This window comes from Manis javanica, chromosome 10 (genome assembly GCF_040802235.1).
Source record: "Manis javanica isolate MJ-LG chromosome 10, MJ_LKY, whole genome shotgun sequence".
Lineage (NCBI taxonomy): Eukaryota > Metazoa > Chordata > Mammalia > Pholidota > Manidae > Manis > Manis javanica.
Genome location: NC_133165.1, coordinates 103,540,238 through 103,563,334, shown reverse-complemented (window position 1 = coordinate 103,563,334; position 23,097 = coordinate 103,540,238). Strand labels below are relative to the sequence as shown.

Genomic DNA, 23,097 nt, shown 5'->3' with positions numbered 1-23,097 from the left:
CAAGAATTAGGAGAAGTGCAAGTTGCAGTGCTCCAAAATCGTGTGACTATAGACAATCTACTGTTAAAAGAACATATGGGATGTGAACAGTTCCCAGGAATGTGTTGTTTTAATTTGTCTGATTTTTCTCAAACTATTCAAATTCAGTTAGACAATATCAATCATATCATTGGTAAGTTTTCACAAATGCCTAGGGTACCTACCTGGTGTTCTTGGTTTCACTGGATATGGCCGGTAATTGTAGGTCTGCTTTTGTTATGTAGCTGTATTTCTATGATGTTGATGTGTATACGCAATTTAATTAGTAGTTTAAAACCTATACATGCTTATGTTACTCTACAAGAAGATATGTCAAAGAAATAATCAATCTTCCCATGTTTTCTTCCGTCTGCTACTTCTATAGCTTTTCTTCTTCCTTCATAATTACAACCCTTTAGTAGAATTCGTGCCTCATATCGAAAATTACCGAGTATCATAATTCTTCCAAGTGGTAAAGATACCTCAAGACAAATGCTGGGCATAGAAGCCACAGGGCATAAATCTGCAAAGAAGTAAAAAGCCAACCTTTTCAAACAATATTGCTTCTCTCTCACTTACCAACTTTACATCTCCCTGTATGGCCCCAGAGGATGACTGGTTAGCCAGAGACGGGTAAGATTCCTCAAGGAAGGAACAACCTAAGACAGGCACAGTCGCAGGGGGGCCATCAGGTGAGAAATTGGGGATCAACAGAGGTGAGGTTTAGAACCTCACCCCCCCTGTTTTGAGAGAAATCTTCAGCATCTGTGGATGTTTTGTTGCCCTTGTCTAGCCTGGATCAATACTTAGTCTATAGGCACACACCTGATCATCTACATTTGCCCTCTTACAGCACTAAATTATGTTTTCTACCTTTATCTTGCATCTACCTACCACTTCAGCATTTTATTAAAATAATAATAATAATAATAATAAGGGAGAAATGTGGGATTCACATATAAATCAAGTATAAAAATCAAACGAATAATCATATCTGACTTGATTATTTATAATTCATGATGTGTGATCAAAACCGAAAGTTTCTGTGATATGACTGCTCTTGCACTGTTCACCATGTAAGAACTTATTCACTATGTAAGAACTTGTTCACCATGTAAGAACTTGTTCGTTATGCTTCAGAAGATTAGAGACTGTTGAGAATTAGGCTTGGGGTTGATTAATGATTGTGCATTGAGTCCCCTATACAGAATTTTATTGTTGTTAACAACCATTTGATCAATAAATATGAGAGATGCCCTCTCAAAAAAAAAAAAGAAATAGTATTTGAAGAGTTAATGACTGAGAATTTTCCACAAATTCCAGAAGCTTTATAAATTCCAAGCAGCACAAACACAAAGAAAATTACACCAAGGTACCTCAAAATAATATTGCTAAAAATCAAAATGTAATTCTTATGAGCAATTAAAGACTCATATTGAAAAAGCAACAAAACTGATAGCTGGCTTCTCAAAAAATTCAAAGGAAGCTGCAACACAATAAAATGGCACCATTAAAAGCTGGAGGGGAAAAAAATCCTGCCAACTTAGAATTCTATACATAGCAGAATTAACTACAAAAATGAAGCTGAAATAAAGACATATTCAGACAAGAAACTATGACAGTTCATTAACAGAAAAACATTTTAAGTGGAATACCAATAGGTATTCCACAAGGAGAAGGATGAAGAGATGCAAGAAGGATTAAGAGCAAAAGAATGGGTAACTATGTGGGTAAACCTAAATGAACAGTGACTATAACAACAAGGCATCATTAATAATACCTTGCAAGGTCTAAGAAATTTATAGAATACAAATATACAACAGCAGCACAGATCAGAGGGGGATAAATAGAATTAAAGCAGTTCACACTATCTGGAAAGTGGTAAAAACTACTTATTTACATTGGAGTTCAATATTCAATGATGAATCTTAAAATCTCTATTAGAGTAATCACTAAAAAACAGTGAAAGAACATAGAATTAACAAACTGATAGAGGGAGAAATTAATGATAAAAGTAATTTAAAAGAGAGCAAGAATCCGTGGATGTTTTGTTGCCCTTGTCTAGCTTGGATTAATACTTAGTCCATAGGCACACACCTGATCATCTACATTTGCTCTCTTACAGCACTAAACTATGTTTTCTACCTTTATCTTGCATCTACCTACCACTTCAGCATTTTATTAAAAATAATAATAATAATAATAATGGAGAAATGTGGGATTCACATACAAATCAAGTATAAAAATCAAACGAATATTCATATTTGACCTGATTGTTTATAGTTCATAATGCGTGATCAAAACCGAAAGTTTCTGTGATGACTGCCCTTGTACTGTTCACCATGTAAGAACTTAATCACTATGTAAGAACTTGTTCATCATGTAAGAACTTGTTCGTTATGCTTCAGAAGATTGGAGACTGATGAGAATTAGGCTTGGGGTGGATTAATGATTGTGCATTGAGGCCCCCATACAGAATTTTATTGTTGTTAACCATTTGATCAATAAATATGAGAGATGCCCTCTCAAAAAAAAAAAAAAAAGAGAGCAAGAAAGGAAAAGGGACATAGGACAAGTGATACAAACAGAAAGCAACTAGTCAGGTGCTAGTTTAAATCTAAATATATCAGTAATGACATATATGGAAAACAGTTTAATGAAAAAACAGATCATCATATTGGGGAGAAATATATACTGCTTATAGGAGACACACATTAAATATAAGGAGCCAAACAGGTTACAAGTAAAAGGATCAAAAAAAAGACACACCACACAAACCTTAACTCAAAGAAAATTGATATAGCTATGTTACCATCACACAAAAGAGATCTATGACAAAAAGCATTACTAGAGACCAAAAGGACATTTCACAATGATAAAAGATTCGATTTACCAGGAACATAACAATTCTATGTTATTTACTTACTTGGTCTCGAAAAATATAAAACAAAAACTGACAGAACACTACAGCCAACAAATGCAAATTACACCTTCTTTTCAAGTATATATGAAACATTTACCAAAGCTGACCATATCCTACTAGGATATGGTCCTAATCCTGAAGGACCTGAATTTGTGAAGATGACTTATCCTACTAGGATAAGATGTCAGGGATTTGCCATAATGCAAATCTCAACAAATTTCAAAATACTGAAAAAATCAGTAATAAAAAGATAACTAGAAAATCCTCATATATTTAGAAATAAAAAAAATCTCTCAAAATAACCCACATATCAAAGAAGAAAGCACAATAAAAATTTCTTAGTATTTTGAAGGATAAAGAAAATATATCAAAACTAACAGGATATAGCAAAAAAGTCATGCTTTGAAGGGAATGTAGAGATTTAAATGTATGTATTAGAAAATCTAAGTCACAGAGATCCAAACATAACCAAATCAATTCAGTTTTAAAAAAACAACATATCCTTTCTAGTTTTTTCAAAGTGTAACTTCTATATGCTGGATTAACAAAGAAATGATCCCCAAAATATTCTAAGTAAGAAGATGCAACTACCTGTATAAAAACATTACATCTATTGGTGAGGTCTTCAGCAAATTTATCCATTCTCTGCTCCTTAGATAAAATAGATTCCATTTTCATCATCCATGAGCTCACAAAGACGTAGTAAGACTGTACATCTCTAACAAAGGAAAATATTGGGGTTACTCAGCATAGGAGAAAAAAGTTTACTTTCATTTCTTCATATTGGTTAGGTAGGATAAAATATTTCCTTGCAGCAGCCATTTCATCTTTCTGGTTTTCAAACTGTAAGTATCATATAATCATACAGAATTACTCATTCAACAAATATTTACTGAAGGCCTATACAGGCCAGGCACTGTTTCTCAGTACTAAAACCAAAAACCGAAGCACTAAATGAAACAGACAAAACTCCCTGTCACGCAGCAGCTTACATTCTAAAAAAGAGAGTTGTGTAATAAATTAATAATTAAAATCTGTAAGATGTCAGATGATGTGTGCAAGGAAAAAATACAACAGGGAAAAAGGATAGAGACTGGGGTGGCAGGTATAATTTTCAATATAGTAATCAAAGTAGGCTCACTGAAAAGGTGATTTTTGAGCCAAGACTTGAAGAAGACGAATGAGTAATCCATACAAGTATGTAAGAGAAGAGAATTCTAGGAAAGTAACAAATACAAACATCCTAAAATAGGAAATATGTTTGGCATCTTCAAAATAACAAAGAAGTCAGTAAGACTGGAGCACAGAGTTCAGGGATAAGAACAGAAAAAGAGATCCGAGAGGTACAGGGATGGGAGGGTTAGAGGAGTGGGAAAGGTGGAGAGTAGGAAGGGGATCAGTGTAGGGCCTTGTAGGAAATAAGGACTTTATGAAAACCACAAGTTTGAGCAGAGTGACTTTATCTAACTTTGAAGACCATCAATATCACTTTGACTGATATGCTGAAAATAAACTATAAAGGGGACAATGATAAAAGTGGAAGGGAACCACTTAAGAAGCCACTGTGATAATGCAGAAGAAAGGGGATGACAGCTTGAACCAGAACGGCAGAGAAGTGGTCAGAATCTGGATATAAAGCAAACATTTATTGAATGCTTACTACATGGCAGCCACTGTTCTAAGTGCTTTACACAAACTAACTCATTCAATCCTCACATTAATTACTACATTAATCTTATGAGGTAACAATTATGACCTCCATTTTACAGAAGAGGAAGCTAGCACACAGAAGTTAAGTAATGTACCCAACATCATACAACAAGTACACAGCTCGTTTAAGCCCAAATCTAGAAAGCCTTTCCAACTTGGAAAGACTAAATCAATAATATAATTTTACTATTTAGACTGATTACAAACACAAAATCACTCCATCAAGGCATCTCTAATCACTAAAGATGGGAACTTTTAGCTCACCAACTGTTTTAAGCTATGCTTCTTTATTTACAAATCTTAGTGTGCAAAAAATGGACAAGTCCCCTTTGTGGAATTTGGTATTACAAACAATTTTTAAAAATTTCAGGATAGGGCAATGTTCCACTACTACCAGTCAGAATCAACTAGAGGATAATTCTTCAGGGCAAGGGACCCACTGATTAAGATAAGGATCCCACACTGAAGTTGTTGGCTAGCCATACTCCAAGCAGTCTGACAATCTTAAGGCCTCAGTCTGAAGGGGGATTATGCCAAGATCTTTAAGAAATGTGTTTTAAGGAGGTGAAACCCTAGTATTAAATCTGAGAAAACTGATTTCTACTGAGCCAGGATTCCATTAGCAAAAGACACCAACAATTGTACTTTTAGATTTGCCTTGAACAGTGTTAAAATCTATTTGACTTGTGTATGATTCGATTTAAAAGTGTGGAAACAGAGACAGAGAAGGATCCTGGGGCAATGCCTCCACTTTTGAAAAGGAGGCTATGATCAAGACTCAGCAAGGACACAATGCACAGGAGGGGACAGAAAGGTCATGAGCAAGAGCAGAAGAAGAGGCCTAGGCTAGGGAACCCTCCCTGATAGCAATCAAGTCAGTAACATTACGAAGATGACTAATACACAGATGAGAGGATTCACTTAGTTTTAGATTAGATAGGCAGGATAAAACAGAGGTTTGTCTGTCACTCTATCCATCCAGACACCAGACGATCTTTGTCTCTTATAAATATATAAAGATGAAACTGCTTCAAGTTTTAAAATGCAAAGTAATTAACACAGGTCCAAAAACGACCAAGCATCCTGTCAAGTTGTCAGCTTCATTTCAGAGTACAAACAGGAAAAAACACCAAGGACAAAACTAGATCTGCAAGAAGAATTGAAAAGACACTGCTTTCTTTAGCTCCTTGGAGCTCTAGAGTGACTGTATAGGTATACCTTTGGAATGAAAGAATTTAGGAACAAAATGTTATCATGTGAGGGTTGCTGAAAGTTAATTTATTCAATCTTCCACCTAATAAGACTTGCTATAGCATCTTAGACTGATGGTCATCTATATTCTGCCTACATAGCTCTAGTGAAAGAGCACATTACCTTTCAGAGCAGTCTACACAACTCTAGCAGAGGCTCTAGAGCAGGACTGGCACAGGTTTGCAAGCCCTCTCTGACACATACTTAGGTGTGTGACCTGGAAAGGTTCATTTCTCTAAGCCTTATTTTCCTCATCTAAATATGGGATAAAAATCATATGATAAGAGTAGTAGTTAACTGCTTAGCTCTAGAGTTGGACTGGTCCAGCTCTGTCACCACCTAGTTATTTAAATTTGGATAAGTTTAATCTCTCTGTACTTCTATTTTCTCACCTATAAAATTACTATCTCACAGGATTTTCTGATGATTAAAGGAGATGTTACAAGTGAAGTTGCTGAAATAGTGACTTACAGAAAGCACTAGGTAAATACTAGTTGTGACCTTTACTTGCCATGAGAAGATTACTACAGGGTTTACAGAGACAGTGTGTTTAAAGACTTTAGCATAATGCCTGCTACACAGTTAAGAGCTCAATAATGTTAACAATTATTATTATCTGTCATCTTCATCTTTTAGTTCTAGTTCAACCTTCTGGAGCCAGAGATCAAAGCTGTTCCCTCTTCAACCTGAACACCCCTCAAATATTTAAAGAAACCCACCACATCATTCCTCAGATTCCCTTTTTAGAGGCCAAACTGTGCAGACTCTTCAGTGAGTCTTCAAAGTTCATGGTTCTCAAATCTGCTGACATCCTCATCAGTTTCATCTAGGGACGCTGGAGTTTGTAGCCCTCTTAAAACGAAACACCACCAAACACTAACTATATCTGACCAGTAAGAAATCAATGGAACTACCAATTCCCATGGCCTAGATACTATAACAGCTAGTTTCTATAACCTGGGTATAGGTATTAATGTAATCTATGTATTGGCATTTTTAGCAGCTGCTTCACACCATTAAAGCTTATTAATCCTCTGATAACTAAAATACCGACATCTTTTTTGAAATTACTGCTACTAAACCTGATCCCTGTCTCTCCATCTCACTGAATTCATCTCTTTAATCTAAATCCACTTATGCCTTTATCTCTCCCTCAGCTGTTTTAGAATGTATTAAAGAGCTATGAAATCTCTGCCATTGGTAAGTCCTGCCTTAACAGTGCTGTCATCCTCCACTGACTTTAATCATTGGACTTGGGAGTCCTAAGAGATTCTTCATAGGCTCTCCTATATTCCATACTTCCCCTTCCCCCGTTGTGCAGTAGTGGCCTAATTTCCCCTCAACAGCTAAGATCAATGAAAGTGGGTAAGTATCCCTATGGTCCTTTAACCATGTCACAGATAAAAACTGTGTTCAACAGTGGCAGAATCCTGTGTCATGTCACTAAAATCTTCATCTAGGTCAATATGAAATCTTACAGTGTACTCAAGCAAGAATGTGTGGTAAATTTAAAAGCTGAAATTAACTGATGAGAACATCAGGGCTCGTTATACTATTTTCTCTACTTTGTGTATATTTGCAATTTTATGTAGTAAGAGTTAAAAAAATAAGGATGTAAATATCAGAAGACAACTAAGTTAAAAGTGGTCTTTTAGGGAGTAGGAACAAGCTACAATGGGAAATTCAACAGGAGAAAATTATTTTTCCTTTTAAGCCTTTAGTATTTTTTGACTTAAATATCTACAGCTATTACTTTCATAAAACTAAAAATAAATAAATAAATAAATAAGAACCAAATAAGAATCAAATTAAGTCAGCTCCTCCAAAAATCATCATTGAATCATGGACACACAGTGTTTTTAACGTCATCAAATGACATCTACTGCAGAGACTTCACTTTAAACAAAAAATATTTAAATGCATGTGATTAAAAGTATTGTGTCTATACAGAGAAGACAAATAATGACTCTATAGCATCTTACTATGCTGATAGTGACTGCAATGGAGGGGGGGAGGACTTGATAATATGGGTGAATGCTGATAATATGAATCTCATGCTTCATAAGATTGTGTATTAATGATATTTTAATAAAAAAAGTATGCACCCATGTGTGCATATAGATGTATATGGATGTATGTGTACATATACACACACAGACACACACACACCCATATATATATATATCTCCATAAAGTATAATTTGCCTATATCTTAAAGTTAGCTTAAGCCTATAACATTTAAAACAAAAACAAAAGGTCCTAGAAAATAAATCTAAAGATTGCCCAACCTTTTCTCTGGCAATGAATAAGTACATTTGATCCTATAATATAAATGCTTTCCACATATTTAGAATCACTGTAAGATTTTAAAATATACAATATCTAAATATTTTTATTATGGGTACTTATAAAACCTACTTGGTAAGTGATTGAGCCTTCTGCTGTAGGAAAGTCTCTCTGTGTATTTTAATGGCTTGAAGACTTTTTCTGTCTAGAAGTTTGGCAGCTGCTGGTATTTTCTGGATCAAAAAATTATCAGGAAACCAAATAATGTTAGCAGTTAGAGTGATGGCTGGTACCTGAAATAGTAAACATAAAGGGAGGGAAATCATTAAATGAAGGCTAAACAATAAAACTGTTTAACAGTTCTGTAATAACACATTGGAAAACAATTTATTTCAAGAAGAATTAACAATAAAAAATGCTCATAACTCTTATATGAGACAAATTAGCTTACTATGGCACAGGGTTAAGGCATTCCTGTACCATGTATAGAGCATGAGAATAATTTTATTATAAAATTTTAAATATTAACACACGCACACTTACACACTCTCATGGCTTTTCAGATAAAAATATGCAAAAAGCAAACAGAAACTTGAATCGTCATGAGCTTTACTTTCACTCTATATTAGTAAAAAATAAATAAACACCAAGACAGTTGGGTTCTCATGGTCACATATTACTTGATTCTACACAGACACTAAATTTTCAATTTTGAAGTCAGGTGCCCATTATGGAAAACAGCAAAAATGTAGAAAAAAAATTATTGAACACTTTTTTCTACTTCAATAATGAATTAGTGGCAGGATAAAAAAGGAGAAAGAACAAAGAGAAGAAAAAAGTAGTAACAGTAACAGGAAGATAATATGTAGGAAAAAATCTGGAAAAACATTCACTAATACATATTTATACGATATGGAATTATGCGGTATTTTCATTTACTGTTACTTATTTCTGGAATAAAAAAATTATAAAAATAGTGTAAAAATGATTAAAAATGAATATATTATTATTGCAATTATTATTATAAAATATCATTACTATAAAATTAGTACTTTTGTATGCAGAAATAAAGCACATTTTAAAATATTATTTTATCCAAAATCTTTTTCATCTACTAAAACTGAAAAAAGAAAAGTTTCAAGTTCTCACCTTCTTACAAATGTCCAGTAAGGACTTATAAAACTTTTTATCAACAGTTCGAAAAATTTGAAAGTGTAGTACAAAGAGTCCACAAATTCCAACATACTTGTCTCTCTGGTCAATTTCAGAAGGTTCTCCTTATAAAACAATAATACAAGACAGAAACAGAAACAATATACTTAAAATTCTGCTTTCAAGGAAATGCTAACTTTACAAACACAAACCAAAAAATCCATTTTACATTACCAAGTTTGGCCTCTACATTTGCAAAAATTGAGCGAACACTGTGTGCAAATTCTTCAGCGAAAGTGCTATTTTTTGACACAGACACTCCTCCATTGAGAGAATCAAACTGCTGTTCTATACAGGCCTAAACAGGAAACATTTAAAGAGAAATTCAGACTCTTAATAAGAAGCTATTAAACATTTACATACAGAGTGTGTGATAAACTCCTACATTCATGATTTTAATTTTACTAACACTGAAGCTCAGGTTTACCTTAATCTAATGTCAAATGGAAAATGTGTATGTAATTACACATTTGAGTACCCAGTTACGTTAAAGTCATAAAACTGAACTGAAAGTCTATAATTCTATATGAACAGATACACAGTGATGCTCAGAGATATATAGAAGATATATTTGATGAAGCATTGGAAAACATGTTTTATTATTTTACTTTCCATTTTTAAGAGTAGAGTTTATTTTTTCTGTTTACAATTACTTTCCTAGCACCTTACTACATAGCACATGTAAAAACATCTCCTGAAACAGAATCAGTAACAAAAAGTTACCTTCTGAATTTAATGGATTAACAGTTAAATCGATGAGTTGGGACCAAGCTATAAAAACTGTGATCATGTGAAGTATAAATAAAGTAATCTTGAAGCAGATTTTAAATGGAATATAATGCAATTTATGGTGGACTGTACCTAAAGCGGTGCTATTCAACAGAACTTTCTGTGACAATGGAAATGTTCTGCTGCATCTCTGCTGTCTGGTATGATGGTGGGCCACAAACTGCATATGGTTATTTTTTTTCCAGTTTTGTTGTGATGTTATTGCCATACAACATTTTAAATTTAAAGTGTGCAGTGCAATAATTAGAGTACATGCGGCTATTAAGAACTTGAAATGTTGCTAGTGTGACAGAGAATAAATTCTTATTTTATTTCATGTTAATTAATTTAATTTAAATAGCGACATATGGTTAGAAGCTACCTGTAGTATGCAGACCCAAATTATATTCTGTGAGCCTAGGAAGAACAGAGACTTTTAAAAGGTAGTCTTATAAACGTAAATCTAGAGGTGAACAACAAACTGCTTAGATCTTAATTCTTGAATAGTTTTATCCTTTTGTATAATTAAAAAAAAAAATTCACCTCAAATACAACTAGTGTACTATTAATTTTGTTTGCTACTAGATACTGGAATAATTACATTTTAGTACATTAACAATGTTTTAAGCCAAAGCCTTTTTAAAAGAAAAACATAGTTGACATATATGCTATATATACTATGCTATAAAAGTGTTCTACTGTAATTCTGAGCCGGGTCAAGTAACACAAGCCCACTTATGGCCTGACAAAGTTCTCATACCTGAAATATCATTCCATCAAGTAACTGCCCTTCTAGCTTCAGCAAGAACTTTTCAAATGGCTTTAGTTTTTCTTCATGAATTCCAAATTTTGAAGGATTATGATGGACAGATTTCAGTAACCTTGTGGAAGATTAGGAGAAACACCTTCAATTTGCCTAATTCTCAAATTAAAAATTTTCCCAGAAACCAAAATTTTTTATTTCCATTTCTTGTTTGGCTCTATACATTTGAAATTTTGAACAGAAACAATCATAATATAATTTGACTTTCTAATCATACCTTTATGTTTATCATCTTAAATTCAGACACCTGGTGCTCTCTAGATACTATACATTCAATGAACACTTACAAAGTGAATAAAATAAAATGCCTTGACTGAAAGAAGTTTTCAAACATACAAAGAAATAAAACCAAGCTTAGGAAAAATGCCTATCACTTGAAAAAAAGACAAAAAAATCTGAGTCCTAAGGTAGTTAAATTCACATTCAACTACACTTTAAGAATTAGGATGCTTTCCTTACTACACTGATGGACAGTGACTGCAATGGGGTAGATGAGGGGAACTTGATAATATGGGTGAATGTAGTAACCACAATGTTGCTCATGTGAAACCTTCCTAAGATCGTGTATCAATGATACCTTAATAAAAAAAAAGGAATTAGGATACTTTATTTAAGTATATTATAGTCTCAAACAAACCTATATGAAATTAAAGAATAGTTACTGTCTCAAAAACACATTTGACATGGGATCCTTCTAAATATAGAACTCTGGATCTTTTCAAGGATCTGCACTATTTATATTTATTTACTTTATACCAATATATTATCTCAAAGTGAGTATTTTAAATACTTTAATTGGCTCACCTTTTGTACATAGTCCAGTTGTCTTTCAGTGTGACATGATTATCAATAATTTCATCCAGAGTAAGCAAAACTGTCAGCAGCTCTCCCAAGTGCTCATACATAGTCTGTCAAAAAATCTTTAATGATTATCATTTAATCACTAGTTAGAAGTTAGGCTTCAGGTGGAGTTTTAATGTTAAACTATTTGGGCTGACTACTGAATTACTTAAAACAATTCAGTGAATTCAGTTTATTAAGCTTCAGATGAAACTGTTAATCCTCAGATGGAACAATTAGCCTTACACAGACAAATACTTTGCCCATTATTTCATCCTTAATTGTGATATTGCGATACAGATGACATGAAGAACCTGCACTGGGCCACTACTGGGAAAAACTATGAGTCATACTAATAGTGGGTCAGTAATGTCTCATCAACTGCACAGATGACAGGGACAGATGACAAATGAAAAAAAAAATCACTCAGGAGTTTTGTTGTACTCCCCACTCATACAAACTCCAAGGTAAAATACAATAAAAATTAGGTTTACAGGTTAAATTACTTTTACCTGAAAATGAACTCCAGTTGTCTCTATAATTTTGGGTGCAATCCTGTAATAAAAAACACCCAGGTTAAAAAAAACTCTGTCACAGTTCATTTTTAAGAAAAACATAGCAGCAGAATCTCTTGGAATTTTTATTAAAAAGTTATCTTTATATAGGCTTTAGTCACTAAAACTTACAAGATCCAGGGAATTACTACCATATTCAACTTTCCCAAGAAGGGAACCAACCTATACATACAGTCTGGGCTACCCTTGCCTATACCCAACTCAGTTGGTAGAGATACAGCAACATGTGACCCATGAACAACCTTAGACATATAAACCTAAAGGATCTAGCTTGGCATGGAGGTAGAGAAATAACAAAAGTGATATTCATTTCTTTCTAAACTATGAGAATTTCCCAGTCCTCAATTAGAATCTTTGCTCTCCTATCCAGTCCAGCATTTGGAAACTAGTCCTCAGTCAGGTTTATTTCTGAGTTCTCATCCCTACTGAAAAACAATGCACACAACTAGGATTGTACAAAAGCCAAAACCCCAGGATAATTCAATTTTACTTCCTACAGATTCAATTTACTCAGCAGTAAATACTTTAAGACAGTACTTGTGTATCAAAGCACATATACTCTACAAGATAGATTATTTTTAAAAAGAACACAAAAATCAAACGAATTTCATCTTTATTGAGCAGGGGTGTGGTGGTGAGCAGCTCTCTTTGAATTACACACCAGGTACTGTCAGGGGTTGGGAGAGCTATGCTCTCATTCCCTTTGGCCATGAGGAGAGATTCAGTGAAAGGACAGAACATAAAATAAATACCTGACTGAGCGGAAAAACATAAGAATGAGAAACAGTTAAGAAAGCCTTCCAGTTTATAAAGAGTTAAGATGCAGCATGGTACAGTTAGAACAACAATGAATGGACTGGTGACCAAAAGAACAGTACCTAATACGGAATCTTGGCAAATAAATCCTCTGGGCCTAAGTTACCTCTTGTCATAACTTAGAATCCCTAGTCATATACCTAAACAAAGTTATCATAAGGTTATAATTAAATAGTAGGTGAGAAAAAATTTAAGTGTAATGTATTAGCCAAATGTATAATTAAATAGTAGGTGAGAAAAAATTTAAGTGTAATGTATTAGCCAGATGGTAAGAGGAATAGTAAAAACTCTGAAAATTTGATTTTTCTTTATTTAGGTTAATGGTCCCCAAACTTAAAAGATAACCAGTATTACTCACAAAATTCTCTCAGGGTAGATTCCCTAGCCCCACTCTCCAAGATTCTGTGGTTTAAGAAAAGTCTTATGTGATTCTAAAGAGCCAGGGAAACTTTTTAAAGTAAAGGAGAGAGGAAAGGAGGAGAGAGAACTTGGTCCATGTACCAATTCTATGTTAGCCTTTTTCTATATAGTCAAATTTCTTTAAAATTATTCTGTCAGCCTTCTCATTCAGACAGATAATGCATTCATTCATCATGATAGATACTGTGCCTTATTAATCTATGTATTACACACATCAAGTAGTGCTTGAAACGTGGGTGTCAAAGAATGAAGTGAATGAAGGAATAAGTGAACAAATGAAAAACTTTCAGGTAATTAGCTATTTTTAGAAACACATTTCCTGTATCTCTATTATAAATGCAAAAATATTTCTAAAATCCATTACTTGTTACTGATATAGAGGGCAGCCAACTGATGGACTACATTCATCACCACTTCATAGCACCTCGTAACAAAACAAGACAGTTCCTGAAATGACAAGTTGAGTATATGTTACAAAGTTGCTTTTTAAATGCCACCATTTCTGACTGAACTTTATGGTAACAATGCTAAACAAAAACAAAGTAGTTTTCCAGTATCTCCACTTTAATCTGCAGCCAGATAACTTCAAGTACCCTTCCAGCAATGAATTAACTCACCACCTGCATTCCAAGGTCATTTCTACCTCTTTGCCCCATATATTTCATTCCTACTTAATATTTTAAGTCAAAAGTTACTCATTTAATTCCTAAATGATGAAGACTATCTTATTCCTTCTTTGAATGCCCACTGCCCAACATGGTGGCTAACCTTCAACTGCTTTTTAATACATTTCTGTCCTATTAAATGAGTAAATGAATGAACATCCAAATGAATGAAGCTTAAAAGCTGCCAGTTTAGGAAGTATGATAATGAAGGGGATGGGGTCTCCAGAAGTCACTCTGAAATAACTTCAAATGTTTAACCCTATCTATAAACAGTCTTGGCACACAGCAAGTGAGAGGTTAATTACCCTGGGAATGTTTGTCAATAAATAATCAACTTGCATCTACCATGTCCCACACCTTCTGAAAATTTCTCAGAAACTCAGTTTTTAAACCTCTGGAAACAGTCTGTATTCTAAAGTATTTAAAACATGATTCAATCTATAGCTTTTCTAAATTTTAAGCTCTACGAGGGCAGGAATTTCTGTTGGTTTTGTGCACTGCTCTATCCCCAGCACCAAGAACAGTTTCTAACATGCTAGGCTCATAAAACATTTGAATGTTTAAAAAATAGAATTTTATGCAGCTGTCAGTGAGATCCTGCTCTAGTTTTACATTTCTCAACTTCTAAAAGTTTAATGAAAGCAAAGAATGAAATGCAGAACAAATAGAAAGCACAAAGTAAAAAGGCAAACACAAGTCCAATTATATAACAAACTATTTATATAAGATACAAATAGAATTAACCAATTAAAAGACAGATTTTCAGATTACACAAAGAAGCAAAACCCAGACTTATAGTTTTAAAGAAACACAACTAAAACATGACAACACTGAAAGGATGAAAGAATAAAAAAAGATAAATCCAGAAAATGTGAACTGAAAAAAACTGGGGCAGTGTTATTAGTATCAGACAAAACAGACTTTATTAGTATTACCATAGTTAACTACTATGTATTTATGTGATTACACATTATATGCATATTTATAATTATAACTTAGGAGGATCACCATGTATTGAAAAAGGATTCAATTTATCAGGAAGGATTTATAATTCTAACCTTGTGTGCACCAAATAAACTACTCTTAAAATAAAAAATGCGATAGTTAGCAAAAACTAGAGAGAGAAATTGACACATTCACTGGGACCCTGCAGGTTAACATTTCATAGACTCCTGCCCAGCAAGCTTCCTGTTAGGTTCTGCCAAAAGGTGACACTAAAAATAAACTAGAAGGCAGGAAAAGGACATCCTTCTCTTTCTTGATGTTTTTATCAACACAACCCAGGCAGGAGTAGTTCATCCCAGCAATGGCAGTTTGCTCCAGACTCCAGCTTCTTTCAGCACTACAGAACCGAACTCACAGTGGCCTCTCAGAAGGGCCAGCCAGCCAGGCAGTGCTGTTTCCTCGGAGGTATGAGCATGAATTCTATGGGGCTCCTCTCCGAAGCCCCCAGATTCTAGGAACCCCAATCTCTTCCCATTTTTCTCCTAGATGCAGAGGTGGTATCTGCTTCCTCTGGACTACCTCACTGTCTTTTTCCTTCGAGCCGTCCAACTTTAATGTAACCAATTCTCTATATTAAATCTCCCCTTCTGAAATACCTTGTGTGATTTGTTTCCAGACTTGACCCTGACTTTTACCATCTTAGAGGATAATTTTGAAAAAATGTTCTCAATCAGCTCAAGAAGACAATAAAAAGTAGTAAAGATATAAAAGATTTGAACAATATATGAGCATGCTTGATGCAATGAAATATATCAAACCTTGTACACAACAATCAGTACGCAGGTGGGATTATAAGCATTTTTTCGTCTCTAATTTTTGCTTTTGTCATATTGCACAAGCATTGCTTATATAACAGAGAGAAATAGACGTTATTTCATTCTTTTGATAAAATTAAACCAAAAGACCTAGAATAGCTAAAACTTTTCAGTGACAAAAGCATTATCTAAATTGAAAGATTCGGTTAGAAGCATCAAGTGCTGCTGCTCTTAAAACCTCACCACTGCTCATGTAACAGCTTAATCTCCAATAACAACTTTTTCTGATATAAATTATCTTTTCCTATGTGATAGTTTAAATTATTTTAAAAGACATGGTGACAAATTGTCCATAAATTAAATTATTTTAAAAAACCTTATTTTGATACCTTATTTCCCAAAACATGCTAAGAAAATCAGAATCAGGAGTTCCTTAACTATAATCCAATGCCAACTAACTGTCCCACCCTCACAATACATATTCTCAGTATCCTTATATTCTTAGCATTTGAAGGTTTCAGAACTCTTCTTCAATTATGTGTAATTTACTCAAACTTTCCAAAGAAAGCCTCAATAAAAAGTAAAAATCAGTCACCTGTAAGAATGAAATAAATCTCCCCATTTGAATTTGGCATTCACCTTCCACCATGCTGGAATCTGTAGCTTTGAAAGACATCATGAAGAATTCTATTTCAATTTTTTAATGTAAACTCAACACCAAAAAAGAAAAATATAAATATGATTTTTATTCATTAGTACATCTTCTAATCTGCATAGCATTGAAAGCAGAATTTTAACACTAAAGAAAAAAATGAGACATTCATTAATCACAATTAAAAGAAACCATCTGCTTCACTTATTTAATGAATTCAAAGAAACTCCTCATGTAGCTACAGTGCTTTGTAATTTATAAAAATATCACAAATAGACTTTAGAGAATTTGCTGCTGCTTCATCACTCAGGTTTTTTTCACCTGTTTACCAAGCAAACCAATAAAAAAAACTGTATGCTTATTTTCCCACACTATGACATTATAACATGGTAGTCCTAGAATTGTCAACTTCATTCATTTCAATCTCAAAAGTCATCATGACATTACAATGTGAAACTTTAACACTTACCTCCTTCTCCATAAAACAAGAGACCATTATAAAATTTAATTTCAGCCTGTTTAAAAAAAAAACATTAAAACAATTTTAAAGGTTGCCATTTTGGTTCTCTTAGTTTATCCACATTTAATTAGCAGAGGACTGTATCAGATACAGATTCCCTTAAATTCAAAAACTGCTTACAATACAGGTAAATTCATCTTTGCAGTACCAAACATACTGATACTCATTACTTCTTGATTTCTTCAGCCTTTACTGTGATTTATCTGACCACTCTAACTGTCCCACATCTTCCATTAGTTCATGAGAGATAGAAAGCAACAAAACAGTATCAAAAGGTAGAGCAAAAAAGATAAAATTTAACAACTTCTACCAGAGTTTTAATGGCTCATGGGCAAGGAAATATAATACATACTAAAAATTCAAAGCAGTTTTAAAAATCAGTTCTATCTAAAAAGCCAGTATATATGGCAGGTAACCCAGACTTTCAAAGTGTGCAAACCCAGACGCAAACCATTTCCATCAGTAAAGTGTTAGGCAAGTGACACCTTCTTTAAGCCTCAGTTTCCTCATCTATTCCTCAAATACCTTCCTGGGTTGTTATAAGTATTAGCAGGGTTAGCACAGTTTTTGGTATATAGTAAGCATTCAGTGAATGGTAGTCACTATTACTATTACTATAATTAGATAATTCATTCAGAATTCAATAATATGCACACTGTACAAATATAAACACATATTTGCTTTTAAATCATGTTTATAATGTATAAGAATACATATAATTACCTCATATTTTAATTTCTTGATTTCACAACAAAGTGCAGCATAAACAGTGATGACTTTGTTTAAGACCTAGTTTCATGAGTAAAAACATAAAAGAAAAAAAGTAAATTACAGCAGACAGCTAAAGCATTTTAAAAATAGATTTTTAGGCTTAGGAATCTGTACCTTGTTTTCAGTCTTTATGAGTTCCAAAAGTGAAGACTGTTCATAAGGTAAAAGCTATAGAAGCAAGGGAAAAGAACAGTTCTTTTTAATTTGAAAAAATTGAAATTTTAAATATATAAATTGAGTCCAACTTTTGTCTATTTAAAACTTGTGTGAGACCCTGTACTCAGTACTGGCACCACACCAGTTGAGGAGTTACTAATCATGGATACAGGATTTCCTTTTGGGGTAGCAAAGTTTTCTAAAATTGAGGCTGATGATGGATGCACAATTATGTGAACACATTAAAAACTAAAGAATTATATATGTGAATTATTCAAAATGGTCATTAAATGAGTTAGGACAGTGTCTAGCTAGTACATAATAAATGCTCAATAAACTTTATTACTTAAATAGTAACAGGCTACAGTTTCAAATATAAAAACAAAATAGAACTATCTCAAAATGGAACAGATCAGGAGTGACTATTTTATACATTAAATTACCCACAAATGAAGCTCACCTAAATAGCATAAAGGAATTTTTGAGAAATGATGGAAATTTTCTGTACCTTGATCAGGATGTACACTACATGTGTATATGTGTCTGGAAAAATTGACTAACAGTATACCTATGTATTACACTATATGTAAAATAGCCTTAATAAGAAACAAAGCCTAAATATTCTATTTCAACCCTCTTCATATTTTAATGATGAAACAAAGACTATGTCAAAGAGTTAGAGCCTGTCATTCTTTGACACTAACAGCTTTGAGTCTGGGTCATTCTTAAAAAAACAACAAAAACATCTGCATGGTGTGGCGATCAAAAATCACTCCATTTTTAGAAACTATGTTGCAAGATACAGTATGTTCTGCAAATAAACAAAAAATAAAACCAAACCAAACCTTTAATGCTATCGGATCAAGATTGAAATCCCAAACATCTCCAATTGAATCATCCAGTGCGTCCTCAATTCTTCTCAACTGAGATGTATATTCTTCAAGAAATTTCCCATAATTCTTAAGTTGGACTTCAGCATGAATTTCTAAATTTAAATTTTAAAACAGTTTGTGAGTAGACAAGTAATGACTTAACAGGACATTTACTTGAAATAATCTCAAAGTCAGAACAAAGTATGTACTAAACATTGGTAAATGTATTACTTTGGAATGTCTGGAATTCTTGAAAATAAACTTTCAAAGGTAAACAATAATTCAGCTTTCAATCTTTCCAAACAGATGAAACTACTTTTAGTAGTACATGTTACCGTATACAGAGATCCTTACTATCTTTAAAGTACTGTGAAAAGTTACTGTCCCATTTACCCCACAATTAGGGCTTTTAGCAATCTGAGAAATGCCTTAGACAACTCGATGTCCTGATTCTGTATTTTAGTCATAAACAACTTTTGTAAAAAAAAAAATTCATGACCTGAATCAGGTACAAAAATCTTTGTCGGAAAAGTAAACTTTAATAACTTAATTCTTAATTTTATACAGTAATTAATTCTAAACAGTAAACTATTCTTCAAAAATATACCTAAATATTGTTTTTAAAATGGCTTTAAACCTGACTCATCATAATGAATATTCCTGTACTACCCAAAATTTACCAAATGTTTTAATTTTTTAATTATAATAATAGAGTTGGAAAAGCCAGTAAAGAACACTGAGTACAGAATAATGTGCTGATATTTAGAGTTTACACATTTACAGGTAATTCTAAGGAGTCACTGGTATAAACTGGATGATAAAGTTATGCCTATTCATCAAAATTAATTAAAGTAACTATTCCATCTTATATATAACAATTCATTACCAATTCCAAAGGCAGCAAATTCAGGTCCAACTCAGTTTCTTTTATTGATGTAAATAACATTATTCAATTTATATCTTCTAAAAATATATAAAATGTTCTCAAATTAGCAATACAAAGCAATTCTATATTCTGACTCATTAAGATAAAGACCTAGCTCCCTAATCTCCCTTATTTTGCAACTAATGCTGTGAATCAAATGGGCCAATTTAGTACATTAAGGTTCCCATCTCAGTAGAGCATTAATCTAGAAAATTTTAGAAAACAGTCTAGATAAGATTCATAGTCCAAAAATTAATGAAAACCAGGCACAGAGAAGAGATGAGAAGTCTTCTCTGTCTTAAAGCTTAAATTTTAAAACTTTGCTAAGATTCTTGTAATCTTCCAAGTTCATGTCCAGTTCTACTACATGGGAAATAACCAAAGCTGCCCTTAACAAATGAGTTCTTAATGACAATGTTAGAAAAACATGTCAATAAATTACTCACTTAGTCTGGGAATTCACAAAGTTGTAGACAACAAAACCTGTGATAACAGTAAAGTTCTTGCTGATAAGATAATGGTATGAAAAATTGGTAAAAGTTACAATAAAAAGATTTGAAATAAGAACTCCACAGTGATTCTTAAGAGTAAAGTTCAAAAACCCTACTTACATGCTTATGTCTTCCCAGAGGCTGCATTCCTTGTTTTATGTTTGTATCCCTAATACTTAGCACAGTTCCTGGTATGTAGAATACATCTGTTAAGTCAATCAGGTCATTCTACTCTAAAATGACCATTTCAAAGCCAGTAACATATTTTCATTACAATTTTTAAGATACTGCAGTAGGGGACTTCTGTCCATAAAACTTCATGCATGACAAAGTGCACTCCACTTTATAACAGCAAACAGAATCCTCTCCACAAAAAAGTTAAAAGATTTTGTCATTACCACCAAGATTGTTTAATGCAGCATAAAAGCCAATAACTTCTGGAACGTTTTGTGAAAAACTGCAAACCATCCTAAATTAAGCTCATGCTTCTTTGAAAGGCTAACAAAACCTAATTACATTCTAAGTTTGTACACAAGTCCTTGTAAATTTAAGCAAAATTCGTATGTAATTTTTAAAGACTGCATTCATCTTTTGCAAAAACTGCATTAAAAAACAAATTCCCAAGCAGTGTGCCCCAATACCTCTTACACAGATTACTAACCAAAAACAGATTGCCAACCTGTATTACTCTTCAGTACAATAGTTTGGCCTCTAAATTTTGCTGCGTGGAGCTGAATTTGTTGCTTTTTTTGGTTGGACTTCTAAATGAAATGAGACAATTCGATTTCATGAAGTAAAACTTGAAGCAGATTTGCTCTAACTCTTGAAACCTTTCTAGATACAATGAAAAAATACCACTTACTGTAAATAAAAGTCACTAAAGGGGATAAACTGACATTCACTTGTTAATTTTTTTACCATGTGATGGGCGATTTTTCTCCTTTATCTTTTACGGTTTTCAGAATATGAAGGAAAAAACACTCAAACTTCCAGAAGTTGGTTAGGAGGAAAAGCAGAAAAACAGGAAACCGAAACAGGAACCCAGACCTCAGCCTCCTCTAGACCTGAACGCTCAGGATCTGGCGAAAGCCCCGAGGAGGGAAGCAGGGCCAGCCGCCTCCCCGGGGCGCCCCAACCGTGTCCCCGGGCTGCGGAGCGGGCGAGGCTCCCCCCCGGGGCACCGCGGGCAGCACCGGGGAGTCACCTCCCCGGACGCCGAGCCCCGACCAGGCCAGCCTGACCCGCCCCTGCTGGGACCCCGGGCCCCTACAGAGGCACTCGAGAGCGCGCCCCTCTCACACCCCGAGGGGCGGAAAGTGTCCCGAAGCCGACGGCTGCGCGGCCACCGCGACGCAGAGCCCTCGCGCAGCAGCGCCGCCAGGGCTGAGGCGGGCCGGGGAGCGTCCACCCTGGCTGCTCCCTTACTCTGTGAGCCGTCGTCGACGCGGTCGAACTCCCAGTCCGGGGACAGAGTCTCCACCGCCATCACCCTGGCGCCTCCCCAGTCACAGAATCAACCAGCCCGGCAGGCGACGGGGCCTCACCCCTGCCGCTGTCACCTCACGTGACTTCCGGCCCCGCCCCCACCGCGGGGGCCGGCCGGGTGGCACCCCCGCGCGCCGTGGGGGCCGATGGGAAAGCGAGTCCTCCGCGGAGGCGGCGGCAGTAGGGGCCGCGGACCTCGAGGTGTCCTTCGGTTCCTACTTGGGCTTCACAGCCATTCACTTCACTTCTCAGGCCACATCAATACCTTAAGTTTTGCCCTGCCGTCTCCAGGCCATTTTTAATACTCAATCTCGCCTAAAAGCAAAATTGATGGGATCGAGTTAGGCAAGAAGGCGTGGTCCTCGAGGACTTCGTCCAGACGCTGCATCCAAGAAGCATGTATTTCCAACGCCCTCCCTGTCCCCACCACGGGTGCCCCTGCTGCTCTCCTGCAAGTCCTATGCGGATTGTTCATGAGAAAAACTGCGGTACGATAGGAGTTTAGAAACCCTCTAGTGAGGCATTTTATTACTCTGATTAGTTTGCATTCACAGGCTCTCCACCACCTCCTCTTAAAAATGCAGGGTGGGAGAAGCGCTGTTGAAGTGTGTTCTAAATCGCTCCTACATGCTAACTGCTTTTCCGCGAATAGGGATGTATGTCACCCAGTAATTCTACATGGATACAGATATTTGCACAGCAGTGTTCATTGCTGCATGATCTTTAATAAATACTAATGAGAAACAATCATAATATCCATCAATAGGGAATAACTACATAAACTTAATACATTCATACTATGAATTAATACAAAGCAGTTAAAAGAAATGAAATAGATTTGTAGAGGCATGAGAAACTGACAGGAGGTAATTGCAGAGTACTGTGTGTTTGTGGTTACCTTTACTTTTTTATATAAACAAGTCTACATTTGTGCCTGTAATGCATAGAAAGCATATTAAACAGGACCATAATCATCTGGAAAAGAATGTCGTGTTGGTGATCAGAAAGTGGATTTTCAAGTTTTGTTGTATCTACTTATCTGTGTTTTTAATCTTTAACAATGAGAATTTAAGGTCTTACTTCCATAATCTTAAAAAAAACAAAAATAATTAACTGAATCATAGCAGGTGAAAGGTCTCTTGAAGAGCATTAGGGCAA

The 23,097-nt window shown here is 34.7% G+C and overlaps 1 protein-coding gene across 6 annotated transcripts in view; it reads right to left on the bottom strand.

Annotated features, from left to right (window-relative positions):
- The window catches only part of WASHC4 (WASH complex subunit 4), a 58,115-nt gene extending 36,100 nt beyond the window's left edge, over window positions 1-22,015 (bottom strand). For all 6 annotated transcript variants that reach the window (XM_073213772.1, XM_073213770.1, XM_073213771.1 and 3 more), the window contains exons 1-14: window positions 21,880-22,015; window positions 19,012-19,151; window positions 18,125-18,178; window positions 17,963-18,028; window positions 17,189-17,234; window positions 16,663-16,730; window positions 14,007-14,089; window positions 12,344-12,386; window positions 11,796-11,899; window positions 10,929-11,049; window positions 9,575-9,698; window positions 9,338-9,465; window positions 8,321-8,481; window positions 3,533-3,659 (exon numbers count right to left, since the gene is read on the bottom strand). In XM_073213772.1, coding sequence (XP_073069873.1) covers window positions 3,533-3,659; window positions 8,321-8,481; window positions 9,338-9,465; window positions 9,575-9,698; window positions 10,929-11,049; window positions 11,796-11,899; window positions 12,344-12,386; window positions 14,007-14,089; window positions 16,663-16,730; window positions 17,189-17,234; window positions 17,963-18,028; window positions 18,125-18,178; window positions 19,012-19,151; window positions 21,880-21,940 — 1,326 coding nt within the window. In that variant the 5' untranslated portion in view covers window positions 21,941-22,015. The remainder of the gene's footprint in view (window positions 1-3,532; window positions 3,660-8,320; window positions 8,482-9,337; window positions 9,466-9,574; window positions 9,699-10,928; window positions 11,050-11,795; window positions 11,900-12,343; window positions 12,387-14,006; window positions 14,090-16,662; window positions 16,731-17,188; window positions 17,235-17,962; window positions 18,029-18,124; window positions 18,179-19,011; window positions 19,152-21,879) is intronic.
- Between the last annotated feature and the right edge of the window lie 1,082 nt (window positions 22,016-23,097).